At 44.0% G+C, this 14711-nt stretch overlaps 2 protein-coding genes across 2 annotated transcripts; both read left to right on the forward strand.

The window, feature by feature from the left end:
* Positions 1-1341: 1341 nt before the first annotated feature.
* Positions 1342-3892, forward strand: LOC125099907 (protocadherin alpha-10-like). Its single transcript, XM_047729530.1, has one exon. The coding sequence runs from the start codon at positions 1352-1354 to the stop codon at positions 3890-3892; it is 2541 nt and encodes an 846-aa protein (XP_047585486.1). The 5' UTR covers positions 1342-1351.
* A 5024-nt stretch (positions 3893-8916) lies between these two features.
* On the forward strand, positions 8917-11735 carry LOC125099911 (protocadherin alpha-10-like). The gene has a single exon (XM_047729533.1). The coding sequence runs from the start codon at positions 9043-9045 to the stop codon at positions 11461-11463; it is 2421 nt and encodes an 806-aa protein (XP_047585489.1). The 5' UTR covers positions 8917-9042; the 3' UTR covers positions 11464-11735.
* The last annotated feature ends 2976 nt before the right edge of the window (positions 11736-14711 follow it).

Here is a 14711-nt window from a genome sequence, read left to right on the forward strand (position 1 = left end):
TTCCAAGAACTTTGAGAAACAAAATATTTTTACTGCAGGTAGTGATGAAGAACTTTATTGACACTGATAGAACTATTAGATAATTCCAAAACTGTAATTGGGATCCTTGAAAAGATTAAATATAACAAAGGTGAAAGCACTTGTCTCTGCAAGTGGAAATCATACATTTTTGAATTATTTTATTTAGAATCACAATTAAGGTTATTTTTGCCCATGTAAGATGCATATCAGAAAGTGAAACTTCTCCCTGTGTAACTGATTTCTCACTAAAAGTACTTTTCTGTTTTCCTAAAGACCGGAACCACCAGTCAGCCTGTGCAATAGTAACAGTAAAGACATTGCACAGTTATAATATTCTACAGGTAATAATCTTTTTACCAAAAAGCTTATTGTGGTCTTGACACAATATGAAAATAAATGTGGCTAATTTGAGGCCTGAGAATATTGCCATTTATGAACCACTCACTCCCCTTAAGGTACAATCCTAGGCATTTAAGGTATCATAATTCATACAACCACCATATTATTATTGTATGAATGTTATAAAACTGAAAAGAGACAGGGAGATAAAATTATTTTCCCCAGGTCACACAACTAGTAAGTATAAGAACAGGAACCAGAATGGAGACATTTCTGATGTTAAAGTCAGTGATCTTCTCTCAACCAACTAGTGATGACTGAAATTTAGGAGTTTTAAACAATTTAGAGAATTGATTCTTCAGACTAGTGCCTACTAAATTTTATTTAATCTCAGATAATGACAAAGAGAAATGAATTAAGTATCAAACCTTGAAAATATTTGGGGCTCCTGCCTTCAGCTCAGGTCATGATCCTAGTGTTCTGGGATCAAGTCCCTTATCAGGCTCCTGGCTCAATGGGGAGTCAGCTTCTCCCTCTCCCTCTGCTCCTCCCCGCCACTCGTTTTCCCTCTCAGATAAATCAGATCTTTCAAAAACTTGAACTGGCCTAAAATTGTCATCCAGTAAAATATTAATAATCAATATATACAAATATTAAGACTGTTTTCCAAAATAGCTAATGATAATCACTGCTGGGGAAGAAATTACTTCTCTGAGGTTCTCCACTCAGGAGACTCTGAACTAGGAGTATGCAGTAATTATTGTTTTATACAAAAGAGACATCATGTGAACTTTTGGAGATCTTTAGAGATACAAATCCGTCAAAATAGAATGAAAAGCTATGACTGAAAGACAAGTTAAACGCACGGAATTGTACTTACACATTCAGCCACCGGATGTCGCTGTCTTCCATAAAATGTTTTTTAGAACAAAGGCATAATCCTGTTTCTCAAGGACTGGAAAGGAGCTACGTTCTCAGACCTCAGCCATTTATGACAAAATTAGATGTAAGAAGTCGAATAGGAAAATTCAGAGAACATGTTTCTTCTAGACCGCTGATTCATCAATTTGTAAATCGGCAGAAATATACGATGTTGGTCTACACACCCAGCAACCCAAAAGCTTTGCGCCTGCTTCTCTTGCTTCTGCTTCCCGCAGCCTGGAAGGCGGGGAGCGGCCAGCTCCACTATTCTGTCCCGGAGGAGGCCAAACACGGCACCTTCGTGGGCCGCATCGCTCAGGACTTGGGGCTGGAACTGATGGAGCTCGTACCGCGCCTTTTCCGAGTGGCGTCCACAGGTCACGGGGACCTTCTGGAGGTAAATCTGCAGAATGGCATTTTGTTTGTGAATTCTCGGATCGACCGGGAGGAGCTGTGCGGGCGGAGCGCGGAGTGCAGCATCCACCTGGAGGTGATCGTGGACAGGCCGCTGCAGGTTTTCCATGTGGAAGTGGAGGTGAAGGACATTAACGACAACCCACCGGTCTTCTCCGTCTCACAACAAAAGCTTTCAATACCCGAATCTCGACTGCTTGACTCTCGGTTTCCGCTAGAAGGCGCATCTGATGCGGATGTTGGAGAGAATGCAGTGCTTACCTATAGACTCAGTCCAAATGAGTTTTTCATTCTTGATACTATAAACAAAAAAGACAAAGGCAAATTCCCAGTGCTTGTTCTAAGAAAAATGCTGGATCGTGAAGAAAATCCTCAGCTTCAATTGTTATTAACCGCAACTGATGGAGGCAAACCGGAATATACTGGATCGGTTACTTTGCTGATCTTTGTGTTGGATGCCAATGATAATGAGCCTGTATTTGACAGATCCGTTTATGAAGTTAAGATGTATGAAAATTCAGCGAACCAAACGTTAGTAATATGGCTAAATGCATCTGATGCAGATGAAGGAATAAACAAGGAAATGATATATTCATTTAGTGCTTTGGTTCCACCCAGCATAAGGAGTAAATTTCTAATGAACGAAAAAACGGGAGAAATAAGAGTAAATGATGCAATTGACTTTGAGGACAGTAACACTTATGAAATTCATGTAGATGTTACAGATAAAGGAAACCCACCTATGGTTGGTCACTGCACCGTACTAGTGGAAGTTCTGGATGAAAATGATAATTCACCTATGGTGATTATCACTTCTCTGTCACTCCCGGTGCGAGAAGATGCTCAGGTGGGAACTGTCATTGCCCTTATCAGCGTGTCCGACCGTGACTCTGGTGCCAATGGGCAACTGACCTGCTCACTGACACCCCATGTCCCCTTCAAGCTGGTGTCCACCTTCAAGAACTACTATTCGCTGGTGCTGGACAGCGCCTTGGATCGCGAGAGCGTGTCGAACTATGAGCTGGTGGTGACAGCACGGGACGGGGGATCGCCTCCGCTCTCCGCCACGGCCAGCGTGTCCGTGGAAGTGGCGGACGTGAACGACAACGCGCCGGCGTTCGCGCAGCCCGAGTACACGGTGTTCGTGAAGGAGAACAACCCGCCCGGCTGCCACATCTTCACGGTGTCGGCGCGGGACGCGGACGCGCAGGAGAACGCGCTGGTGTCCTACTCGCTGGTGGAGCGGCGCGTGGGCGAGCGCGCGCTGTCGAGCTACGTGTCGGTGCACGCGGAGAGCGGCAAGGTGTACGCGCTGCAGCCGCTGGACCACGAGGAGCTGGAGCTGCTGCAGTTCCAAGTGAGCGCGCGCGACGCGGGCGTGCCTCCGCTGGGCAGCAACGTGACGCTGCAGGTGTTCGTGCTGGACGAGAACGACAACGCGCCCGCGCTGCTGCCGCGGCCCGGCGCGGGCGGCGGGGGCGGCGCGCTGAGCGAGCTGGTGTCGCGGTCGGTGGGCGCGGGCCACGTGGTGGCGAAGGTGCGCGCGGTGGACGCGGATTCCGGCTACAACGCGTGGCTGTCGTTCGAGCTGCAGCCGGCGGCGGGGGGCGCGCGCAGCCCGTTCCGCGTGGCGCTGTACACGGGCGAGATCAGCACGACGCGCCCCCTGGACGAGGCGGACCCGCCGCGCCAGCGCCTGCTGGTGCTGGTCAAGGACCACGGCGAGCCGGCGCTGACGGCCACGGCCACCGTGCTGCTGTCGCTGGTGGAGAGCGGCCAGGCGCCAAAGGCGTCGTCGCGGGTGTTGGCGGGCGCCGCTGGCGCCGAGACGGCGCTGGTGGACGTCAACGTGTACCTGATCGTCGCCATCTGCGCGGTGTCCAGCCTGCTGGTGCTCACGCTGCTGCTGTACACGGCGCTGCGGTGCTCGGCCCCGCCCAGGGAGGGCGCGTGCGGGCCTGGGAAGCCCACGCTCGTGTGCTCCAGCGCGGTGGGGAGCTGGTCGTACTCGCAGCAGAGGCGGCAGAGGGTGTGCTCTGGGGAGGGCGCGCCCAAGACCGACCTCATGGCCTTCAGTCCCAGCCTTCCTCCTTGTCCAGTACAAGACGGAGAAATGGAAGAGCAGTCTATTGAAGGGGACACTTCTAGGAAGGTGGGTTATTACTTTTTTATTTCAATATTGTTGTTTTGTGAATAATATTTTATTAACCGCTTTCCACCCTCATATATGTCTCAGAATATCTCCATCCTTTCTGATATAGCATATTTCTGTAAAACCTCAAATATTTCTAGTAATATCTAATCTAATATAATTTATTTTAAAAGCTCATTTTGGGGGCATCTGCTCGCTCAGTGGTAGAGCATGTGTCTCTTAAACTCGGGTTGTGAGTTCAAGACCCACGTTGGGCATGCAGCTTACTGTAGAAAATAAAGAAAGAAAAGTTCATTTTGTAATTTGTCTAGTGTATCCTGTGCATCAAGTTTTTCTTGATACTTCAATTTTTAATTATTCAACTTATTTTTAAGTATTTATATTTCCAATACAAATATTTGATGTAGTTTGTAGGTTTTGGGTTTTTTTTTCATAAACTAGTGTTTTTTTATGTTACAGGTATTTATGAGATTAGTACTTTATTTAACTAGTAATTTATTAGTAGTTTAACTTTCAAATCTAAATTTTGAATGACCCTCTTACCTTAAAGACTGCTCTGATCATTTGTCTTCAGGGTGGATATGTATGTTTCCCCTCTTATTAAAGTCCCCTGCACTTATAAAGAGTGCAGGGAGTGGGGCTTAGGTCATGATCCCAGGATTCTGGGATGGAACCCCAATAGGGGGGGGGTCCCTACTCAGTGGGGAGCCTGCCTCTCCCTCTCCAGTTCCCACTACTTGTGCACACACACACACACACACACACTCTCTCTCTCTCTCTCAAATACATAAGTAAGTAAAATCTTAAAAAAATATCTGGGGGTGCCTGGGTTGCTCAATTGGTTAAGCATGGGACTCTCCATTAGGGTCAGGTCATGATCTTGAGTTCCTGGTATGGAGACTTGCTCAGACCTCCACACCCGTCAGGGGAGTAGGCTTGGGGACTTCTGTTGCTTTCTCTCTGCCTCTTCCCCCTTGTTGCTTGGGGTGTTTGAGAGAACACACAGGTGCTGTCTCAAATAAATCTTAAATATCTGTAGTGCAATATAGCTTATAATGCATACTATATCCTCAGTATTCAGTGTTTATATTTTTTTTAATGGTACTCTTTCTAGACTTGAAGTTCATTTGTAAATGTCCTAATCTATGAAATTTAGGGCTTTGAGCTTTTAAGATGTTTTTTCATTTTTATTTTGGTAGTGGTGATATCTCTGCTGTGTGTACTATTCAATTCTTTGAGTGGAAGAAAATTTTTATAGTTCTGTTGTAAAATGAAAGAGTTTAATGAGCTGTTCATGATCTACACTCTTATCAGCATGAAATATTGCTTATTATGTTCAAGTATAAGATTTTGCACTGTGAGGAAAAAGTCATGATTATGTTTAATAATGGAGAACATTTGAAAATCCCTTTTAATTTTAAGGAGGTTGAAAATAAGTCCAAAATAATATGAGAAATTTGAAAAGAATGCTGAATTGTTCTATTAGAACGTTCTGTATTGATCTGAGATTGTAGCGTGCATTTAGTTTATAGTTTCTCTAGTCATCTTAAACGGGGTTGTGTTGGATGAGGTAGACTGAGAAATGCAAGACAAAGTGCAGGGTGCCAACGCTATCCTATTCAATATTCCTTTCTGAGACTAGTTGTTACCCGACACCTATGATTTCATTTTTGTTTATTTTACTAAATCCTATTTTACGAAAAAATAGTAGTGCTATTTTATAAAAAAATAGTAGTAGACAAAAAATAGTTTATCATCTCAACTTTGGTCCTTAACAATACTTTTTCCTTTCTGTATGCAGGCTGAGTTTTTATTCTGTATGTGCTTCACAAATAGCTTCTAAAAAAATGTGAAATCTCTATTCAAGTTTAGGAACACCAAAAAGACAGTTGTGGCAGGGATTTAAGCACGACATTGCCTATTTATGTTAACACTTCCCATGGCCAGTCTCCTATTCTCAGAGATTACAGATGATAAGTTAATGCAGAGTATTTCAACTTGCATATAGAATTCCTTTCCCTTATATCTGCCTTCTCTTTCCTTCCCCTTTTTAAAATTTTATTTATTTATTTATTTGACATTGAGATTGAGAGAGATAGATAGATCACAAATAGGCAGAGAGGCAGGCAGAGAGAGGGGGGAAGCAGACTCCCTGCTGACCAGAGAGCCGGATGCGGGGCTCCATCCCAGGACCGGGGGATCATGACCCAAGCCAAAGGCAGAGGATTAACCCACTGAGCCACCCAGGTGCTTTTTCTGCCCTTTATCATGTCACTTTTCCCCTCTTGCAGAAAAGTCTTATCCAAAGGTATCTCTTCATGTGAGCAATTAATGAAACACAGAATTGTGTGTTTACCAATTTATTACTATTTATTTTACTTCACTTTTTGGGGGGACATGTTTAAAACACAAACATTCACCAAAAGTTTAGCACAACCAGTTACCATTTTATCCAGCAACCTAATAATTTTAAAGACTTTGGAGGAGGAAATGCAGATAGGGGAGGAAATGAGGTGAGATTTCAGGAGTAGTTGAGAGATAGCAAAGACACATTTTACTGTTTTTAGTTTGCCATTGTCTTCCTCTATCTGTTTTTATTTTTTAAATATTTTATTTATTTATTTGAGAGAGAGAGAGTACAAGCAGGGGGAGTGGCAGAGGAAGAGGGAGAAGCAGGCTTCCTGCTCATCCCAGGGACTCCATTCCAGGATCCTACAATCAAGACCCGAGCGGAAGGTGATGCAGCGGAAGGTGATGCGTAACTGACTTAGCCACCCAGGTGCCCTGTCTCTGTTTTAGGATAAATATTTTTAAGCAATTCATGGATAGTTTCTTTCATTTAACTCAGAATTATGGAAATTTCAGGATGAAATCAAAATATTTCAAGTTAAGGATTCTTGCCAAAAAAGAAATTAGTCAATTTCTTTTAAAACCATGACATCTTGAGGTACTTGGGTGGCTCAGTTGTTAGCGCCTCTGCCTTTGGCTCAGGTCATGATCTCTGGGTCCTGGGATCCAGCCCACATGAGGCTCCCTGCTCAGCAGGAAGCCTGCTTCTTCCTCTCCCACTCCCCCTGCTTGTGTTCCCTCTCTTACTGTCTCTCCCTCTGTCAAATAAATAAATAAAATATTTTTTTAAAAACCTGTGACAACTTAGGAGTGCCTGGGTAGCACAGTTGGTTAAATGCCTGGCTCTTGGTTTTGGATTGGGTTGTGATCTTTTGACTTCGTGAGATCGAGCCCCACATCAGGCTCTAGTCAGCATGGAGTTGGCTTGAGTTTCTCTCTCTCTGCCCCTCCTCCCAGTGCTCTCTCTCTGAAATAAATAAACGTAAAAACCCTCTAACATTTTATTTTTATAATAATGTTTAATATAATTTTATTAAATGGCATTAAAATGATGCTAATCCTGAGTACTCTATGGCTCTTGATGGCATAGTATTTGTTATAGTCCATTTTAAGATGAGTAACCAACCCATTTGGCTTTATTGGTATACTATAATTATTGAGCTATATGATAGCCTTGGTATTGTGAGGGCTTTAAAAACTGTCTTTGATGTGTACTTAACTAATGAAGCAATTCCTTAAACCAAAAATGGAATGGACCTCCAGCCTGTCATATTCCCAAAGGGACTAGATTATTTAAATCAGCAAACACAAGGATGACTGTCTTAGTCATGTCTTTTTCTGAATTTAGTAACCCACACGTGCTAAAAAAGTTTTTGCTCCTCTTTATGCAATGTCTTCAGTTTATGGCTTCCACAACTTAAAAAGAATTACAAGTAGTTAGAACTATAAATCTTTTGCATAGATTTATAATCATTGAATCCCTATTTTTAGAAGTATTCCAAATGAAGACTGCAGCTCACTTTCTCATAAAAACCTAAGATTGCCATGGGTAGCCATTTACAATTTTTTTCAGTAGAGAAATTTGGTATTTTCCCAGTGGCTGCCATCTTATCAGAAGGATTTCAGATATTGGATAGTTGGCTTCTTAACAGTCTTGAGAATGGTTTAAATATTTCTCTTTTACTATAAGACTGATAAGCTTTATTGTAATTGGTAGTTGTGATGCAAATTTCCACATGGTTTTTGCACTGGAGATAAGAACAGGAAAATAAAAATTGAGTAAATGAATTAGATTTAGAATGCTTTTATACTCTAGTCTCTGTAAACCAATTCTGGAGTAAAATGGATATAAACAAACAGAAAATATACCTTGAATTCCTGATTCAGTGGGTTTTCCTTGGGAGGGTTAGAAAGTATTTTATAAATAGCAATGAATGTAATGTGAATTTAAGTTGTCCTTCAGGATGGAAACTACAACATTCATCCTGAGCAGATGCAATAATTGAAAAAGCTTTAAAATGAGCCAACAATAAAAATGCTTTTTATTTCTCGGAGTCAGTACTTGGTAAATTCATTAATATCAAAGAAAATAAATCTTTGGATAAACTGGTAAGTAGCTTGCATTTCAGTATTGATTTGAAACACCATTATGTTGAGGTGGTAACTTAAGAGAACTTGTATCTTGAGTTATTATCCTCACAGTTGGATGAAATGTTTAGAATAATTTAACATAGTATAAGGATTAAGCAATAGAAATTATAGTATTAGCAATGGAGTAAGCTCAACAAGAGGCCATTCCAAAATGATCACTTTCTGAAAATCTAAAAAACACACTATCTCTAGTCATCTACAAGTACGGACTTCTTTTAGTGTTTATATACATGGTAATATAATTAGTTCAGTAGTGCGTTCTCTTAGATGTCTATATCCAAGGTAAAACTGATAGGATTCTAATCTGTAAGGCAAAAACCACCTTTAAAGGACCAGTGGTCACACATAAGGAATGTATAAAGAAAGAACTAAAGGCCTACAAATTAAAAATGGAGCAATATATGAAGGAATTATGAGAGAAACAATAGAAGTGAAAGAAATAGTATAAACACAAACGTACTTCCATTTTGAGCCACAGGATGTCGTTGTTCTCTAAGGAGCGGATTCTTTGAACAGAAGAAAATTACGATAATTCACGGACCAGAAAGAATCTCCACGGTTCCGGTGTTTTAAAGACTGTGCGCACCCATGTTGTTAAGATCAGTTGGGATCTCAGGAACAAGGACTCAAAAGAAAGATCTAAAAGGACTACATTTCTGATGAAACGTTGATTTACTAACGAGAAGCAAAGCAGGATGTTAGCTTCAGGACGAGGTGGCCAGGAAACCAAGCGCTTGCTGCTCTCCGTTCTGCTCCTTGCAGTCTGGGAGGCCGGCAGTGGCCAGGTCCACTACTCGGTCGTGGAGGAGACCAAACACGGCACCTTCGTGGGTCGCATCGCCCAGGACTTGGGGCTGGAGCTGGCGGAGCTGGTGCCACGCCTGTTCCGAGTGGCATCCAAGGGTCCCGGGGAACTTCTGGAGGTAAATCTACAGAACGGCATTTTGTTTGTGAATTCTCAGATCGACCGGGAAGAGCTGTGCGGGCGGAGCGCGGAGTGTAGCATCCACCTGGAGGTGATCGTGGACAGGCCGCTGCAGGTTTTCCATGTGGAGGTGGAGGTGAAGGACATTAACGACAATCCGCCTGTATTCCCAGCAACACAAAAAAATTTGTTTATTTCCGAAACAAGGGCTCTTGACTCGCATTTTTCACTAGAGGGCGCCTCTGATGCAGATATCGGGGCCAACGCTCTGCTGACTTACAAACTGAGCCCCAATGAATATTTCTCTCTGGAAGTACCCACCAACGATCAGGTAAAACCTCTCCAACTACTACTAAAAAAACCCTTAGACAGGGAAGTCGCTTCAGAGCTTCTGTTGGTGCTCCAAGCAACTGATGGGGGCAAACCTGAGCTGACAGGTAGCACAGAGTTACACATCACAGTGCTGGATGTAAATGACAATGCCCCAATGTTTGACAAAGCAGTCGATCGTGTAAAATTACCGGAGAATTCGAGAAACGGTACACTGGTTATTAGACTTAACGCATCGGATTTGGATGAAGGTTCAAACAGCCACATTCTTTATTCCTTTGCTGCTGATGTCTCTTCTAATACAGAAGACTTTTTCCACATTGATTCGGCCAGTGGAGAAATAAAAGTAAACGGAAAAATAGATTTTGAAGAAACTAAATTATGGAAACTTCAAGTAGAAGCAGTTGACAAAGGCCATCCCCCCATGTTTGGTCACTGCACAATCTTGGTAGAAATCTTGGACATTAATGATAATGCTCCAGAGTTGCTGGTGACGTCGCTATTATTGTCTGTTCCAGAGGATGCTACACTGGGAACTGTCATCGCCCTAATCAGTGTAACTGACCGTGATGCTGGTGAAAACGGGCAGGTGACCTGCTCACTAACACCCCGTGTCCCCTTCAAGCTGGTGTCCACCTTCAAGAACTACTATTCGCTGGTGCTGGACAGCGCCTTGGATCGCGAGAGCGTGTCGAACTATGAGCTGGTGGTGACAGCATGGGACGCAGGCTCGCCTCCGCTCTCCGCCACGGCCAGCGTGTCCGTGGAAGTGGCGGACGTGAACGACAACGCGCCGGCGTTCGCGCAGCCCGAGTACACGGTGTTCGTGAAGGAGAACAACCCGCCCGGCTGCCACATCTTCACGGTGTCGGCGCGGGACGCGGACGCGCAGGAGAACGCGCTGGTGTCCTACTCGCTGGTGGAGCGGCGCGTGGGCGAGCGCGCGCTGTCGAGCTACGTGTCGGTGCACGCGGAGAGCGGCAAGGTGTACGCGCTGCAGCCGCTGGACCACGAGGAGCTGGAGCTGCTGCAGTTCCAAGTGAGCGCGCGCGACGCGGGCGTGCCTCCGCTGGGCAGCAACGTGACGCTGCAGGTGTTCGTGCTGGACGAGAACGACAACGCGCCCGCGCTGCTGCCGCGGCCCGGCGCGGGCGGCGGGGGCGGCGCGCTGAGCGAGCTGGTGTCGCGGTCGGTGGGCGCGGGCCACGTGGTGGCGAAGGTGCGCGCGGTGGACGCGGATTCCGGCTACAACGCGTGGCTGTCGTTCGAGCTGCAGCCGGCGGCGGGGGGCGCGCGCAGCCCGTTCCGCGTGGCGCTGTACACGGGCGAGATCAGCACGACGCGCCCCCTGGACGAGGCGGACCCGCCGCGCCAGCGCCTGCTGGTGCTGGTCAAGGACCACGGCGAGCCGGCGCTGACGGCCACGGCCACCGTGCTGCTGTCGCTGGTGGAGAGCGGCCAGGCGCCAAAGGCGTCGTCGCGGGTGTTGGCGGGCGCCGCTGGCGCCGAGACGGCGCTGGTGGACGTCAACGTGTACCTGATCGTCGCCATCTGCGCGGTGTCCAGCCTGCTGGTGCTCACGCTGCTGCTGTACACGGCGCTGCGGTGCTCGGCCCCGCCCAGGGAGGGCGCGTGCGGGCCTGGGAAGCCCACGCTCGTGTGCTCCAGCGCGGTGGGGAGCTGGTCGTACTCGCAGCAGAGGCGGCAGAGGGTGTGCTCTGGGGAGGGCGCGCCCAAGACCGACCTCATGGCCTTCAGCCCTAGTATTCCTCCTTGTTCAAATTCTGGAGATAGTGGAGAACAACAGATTTTCGGGAATAATGTAAGTACAGTAATTCTGAATGTATTTAATGCCTGTTGATGTCAATCGCGTAATATGTTCAGCGACATTTGTGTAGGTTTATTGTCTCATATATTTGTTTTTGTTTTCTTTTCTTGGGATGGTTTATTTTTAAACACACTGGAAGTCTAGCCGTTTTTATTACTTTTCACTGAAATCTTCATGAACAGAGCAGAACATTATTTAATTGCTGGAAATAATAGTAGTAGTAGTAGTAGCAATAATGAAATAGATGGCTAAAGCTGTCTGTAAATGAAGAAGGCTAAGTTATCCAGGCAAGAATCACTGATGGGAAATGGAGGATTTAGGCAAACCTTAAATATTCTAGTTCTCGGGCGCCTGGGTGGCTCAGTGGATTAAGCCGCTGCCTTCGGCTCAGGTCATGATCTCAGGGTCCTGGGATCGAGTCCCGCATCGGGCTCTCTGCTCAGCAGGGTGCCTGCTTCCCTCTCTCTCTCTCTCTCTCTGCCTGCCTCTCCATCTACTTGTGATCTCTCTCTGTCAAATAAATAAATAAAATCTTTAAAAAAAATATTCTAGTTCTCAATTTTGCAGCAAGTTCACTTTTTCTGTTCAATTCCTTATTCTAATTGGTGTTCTCCACTCATTGTGTTCATGTATTAAAAATTACCATAATAATGCATAACTTCATAATTTAGTTGTTTTGAGTTTGAAATGTGTTTGAATTCTTACCTTCCTATAAACTATAAGTTTATTTATTACTAATGGGCATGGGGTGTTGAGATGGCTTCCTTTCATAAATAAGTTTGTTTCTTTATAATCAATGGCATGCTTCTGAGATACTGAATGAAGTTGCAGTCTTACCTTTGGGGAGGACTTTACGTTTTCCTTTAATCCTTTCATGATTTCCTGCTTATTTTCTTCATCATCTTTGGCTGCTTCAGATAAACTAATTTTTTTTTATTTCCTAGTGTAATTTCAGTGTTGCTAATTGCCTGCTGAGTCTATTGCTGCTCTCCTCCAGATTAATTCATTGATTTCCTTTTTTAATTGGAAGGTTTATTTGATATTTGATCACATTTATGTTTCTTCTATTCATGGTACCTATTGTAAGGCTGTATGGAAATATTTTAGGGTAGGGTTAGGAAAATTCACATTTCCTTGTGCTTTGAGTTTAAGGGAGTCTTCCCATATATGGGGAAAGGTGGTACTGTTGCCTGTGTCCACCAAGCCACTAGGTCTTTGAAATGACATTGATTTAAATAGCTTAAGCATAACAACCATGGAGTATCTATAAAGTCACTTGCATTTGACAGTGATGGTGTTGGTCACATTTCACATTTGATGTTGTATACTTTAGATACATTTGATGCAAACTCATGATGTGAATTGTCTTCTTTAAAGAGATCACAGAGAACTTGTATTTAGACCTGTAAGCATCTAAATCAATTGATGTGAAAGTTTATTTTGTCTTTTTTTTCCAGTGTACAAGTTAGAAGCCTTTTTTTAAAAAAAGATTTTGTTTGTTTATTGGTCAGAGAGAGAGCACACAAGCAGAGGGAGTGGCAGGCAGAGGGAGAAGCAGGGTCCTTGTTGAGCAAGGAGCCTGATATGGGCCAGTCCCAGGACTCTGGGATCAAGACCTGAGCCGAAGGCAGAGGCTTTAACCCACTGAGCCACCAGTGCCTCTAGAGCCATCCTTTTATTCACTGTAGAGTTTTCTACAGTAATTTTTTTCTCTGCTCAGGCATAGTTGTGGCTAAGAAAATCAAGCACGAAGTATATACAGGAGAATCCTTCTTTCTGTTTGGTTAAGAAAAAACCTTCAAAAACTATGATTATCCTCATAGTTAATTTTGTACAATGCTGTAATTGAGATAAGAATTGAGGTTTTATTTTGTGTTAAGTGACTTTTTTCTCAGAAGATGTTCATGAGCATCATTATCATTTGTTGTAGTGTCACATTGGGATAGGTCTTTACATCGTTCAATGTAATGTAGATAATGTAGATAATGAAGAGTTGCCATTGTAGGGACAAGGTATCCATTGTTTGGAGATAATATAAATAAAAAGAATAATTTAATATATGAGAAAACCCGGAAGACTGTGATCTGCAACCTTCTAGCAGAACACCAAAGCCGAATGACAGATATGAAAATGACCTTGTCCCTTTAAAAAAAATTATTTATTTGACAGAGATCACAAGCAGGCAGAGAGGCAGGCAGAGAGAGGAAGGGAAGCAGGCTTCCTGCTGAGCAGAGAGCCCGATTTGGGGCTCCATCCCAGGACCCTGGGATCATGACCTGAGCCCAAGGCAGAGGCTTTAACCCACTGAGCCACCCAGGCACCCCAGCCCTGTCCTTTTTAGGTTGTGAATAATGATAATGTTTGGACAAATTTAAGTGGTAATATGATTATTTCCAGGATTCTGGATATCAACAAAAGATTCAATAAGTGTTTCCAAAGTTGTATACTTCAGTAACAGCTTAAAAGGGGTACGTTTCCCATGAAAATCTTTTTTTTATTAAAGATTTTATTTGTCAGAGAGAGAACACACACGCACAAGCAGAGGGAGCATCAGGCAAAGGGAGAAGCAGGCTCCCTGCTGATCAAGAAGCCTGACATGGGACCTGATCCCAGGATCCGGGGATCATGACATGAGCTGAAGGCAGATGCTTAACTGACTGAGCCACCCAGGTGTCCCTCCCATGAAAATCTTTGAATGTGTGTGGGTATTTGAGAATTCAGTCTTCTTCAGTTTTATTGTTGTCTGTGAGATTTGTGCTGACTGAACAAATGATCTGTGATCATATAACTGTGTATACTTCAATGAGCCATGATAGCAAAGAGTGAACATCAATGAGTATCTCCTATAATTTTGTTAATACAATGTTGGATAGTATTTTTAATCTATTGATTTTGAAGACTCTCCTGAGTTTCCAAGAATGGTTTCAAGATTTGTTTCTCTGTTATGTTTTCAATAAAAATATTACTAGACCTGTTATGCTGTATTAGCGAATGATGAGGACTAATAGAATATTAAACCATGTACTCTAATACATGACTAGCAGGATATACAGTAGAAACTTAAGACTAGTGACACCTGGGTGGCTCAGTCATTAAGCATCTGCCTTCAGCTCAGGTCATGATCCTAGGGTCCTGGGATCAAGCCCCGCATAGGGCTCCCTGCTGGGCGAGAAGCCACTTCTCCCTCTCTCACTCACCCTGCTCTCATGTTCCCTCTCTCGCTGTGTGTCTCCCTGTCAAATAAATAAATAAAATATTAAAAGAAAAAGAAATTTAAGACT

Source organism: Lutra lutra, chromosome 5 (genome assembly GCF_902655055.1).
Source record: "Lutra lutra chromosome 5, mLutLut1.2, whole genome shotgun sequence".
Lineage (NCBI taxonomy): Eukaryota > Metazoa > Chordata > Mammalia > Carnivora > Mustelidae > Lutra > Lutra lutra.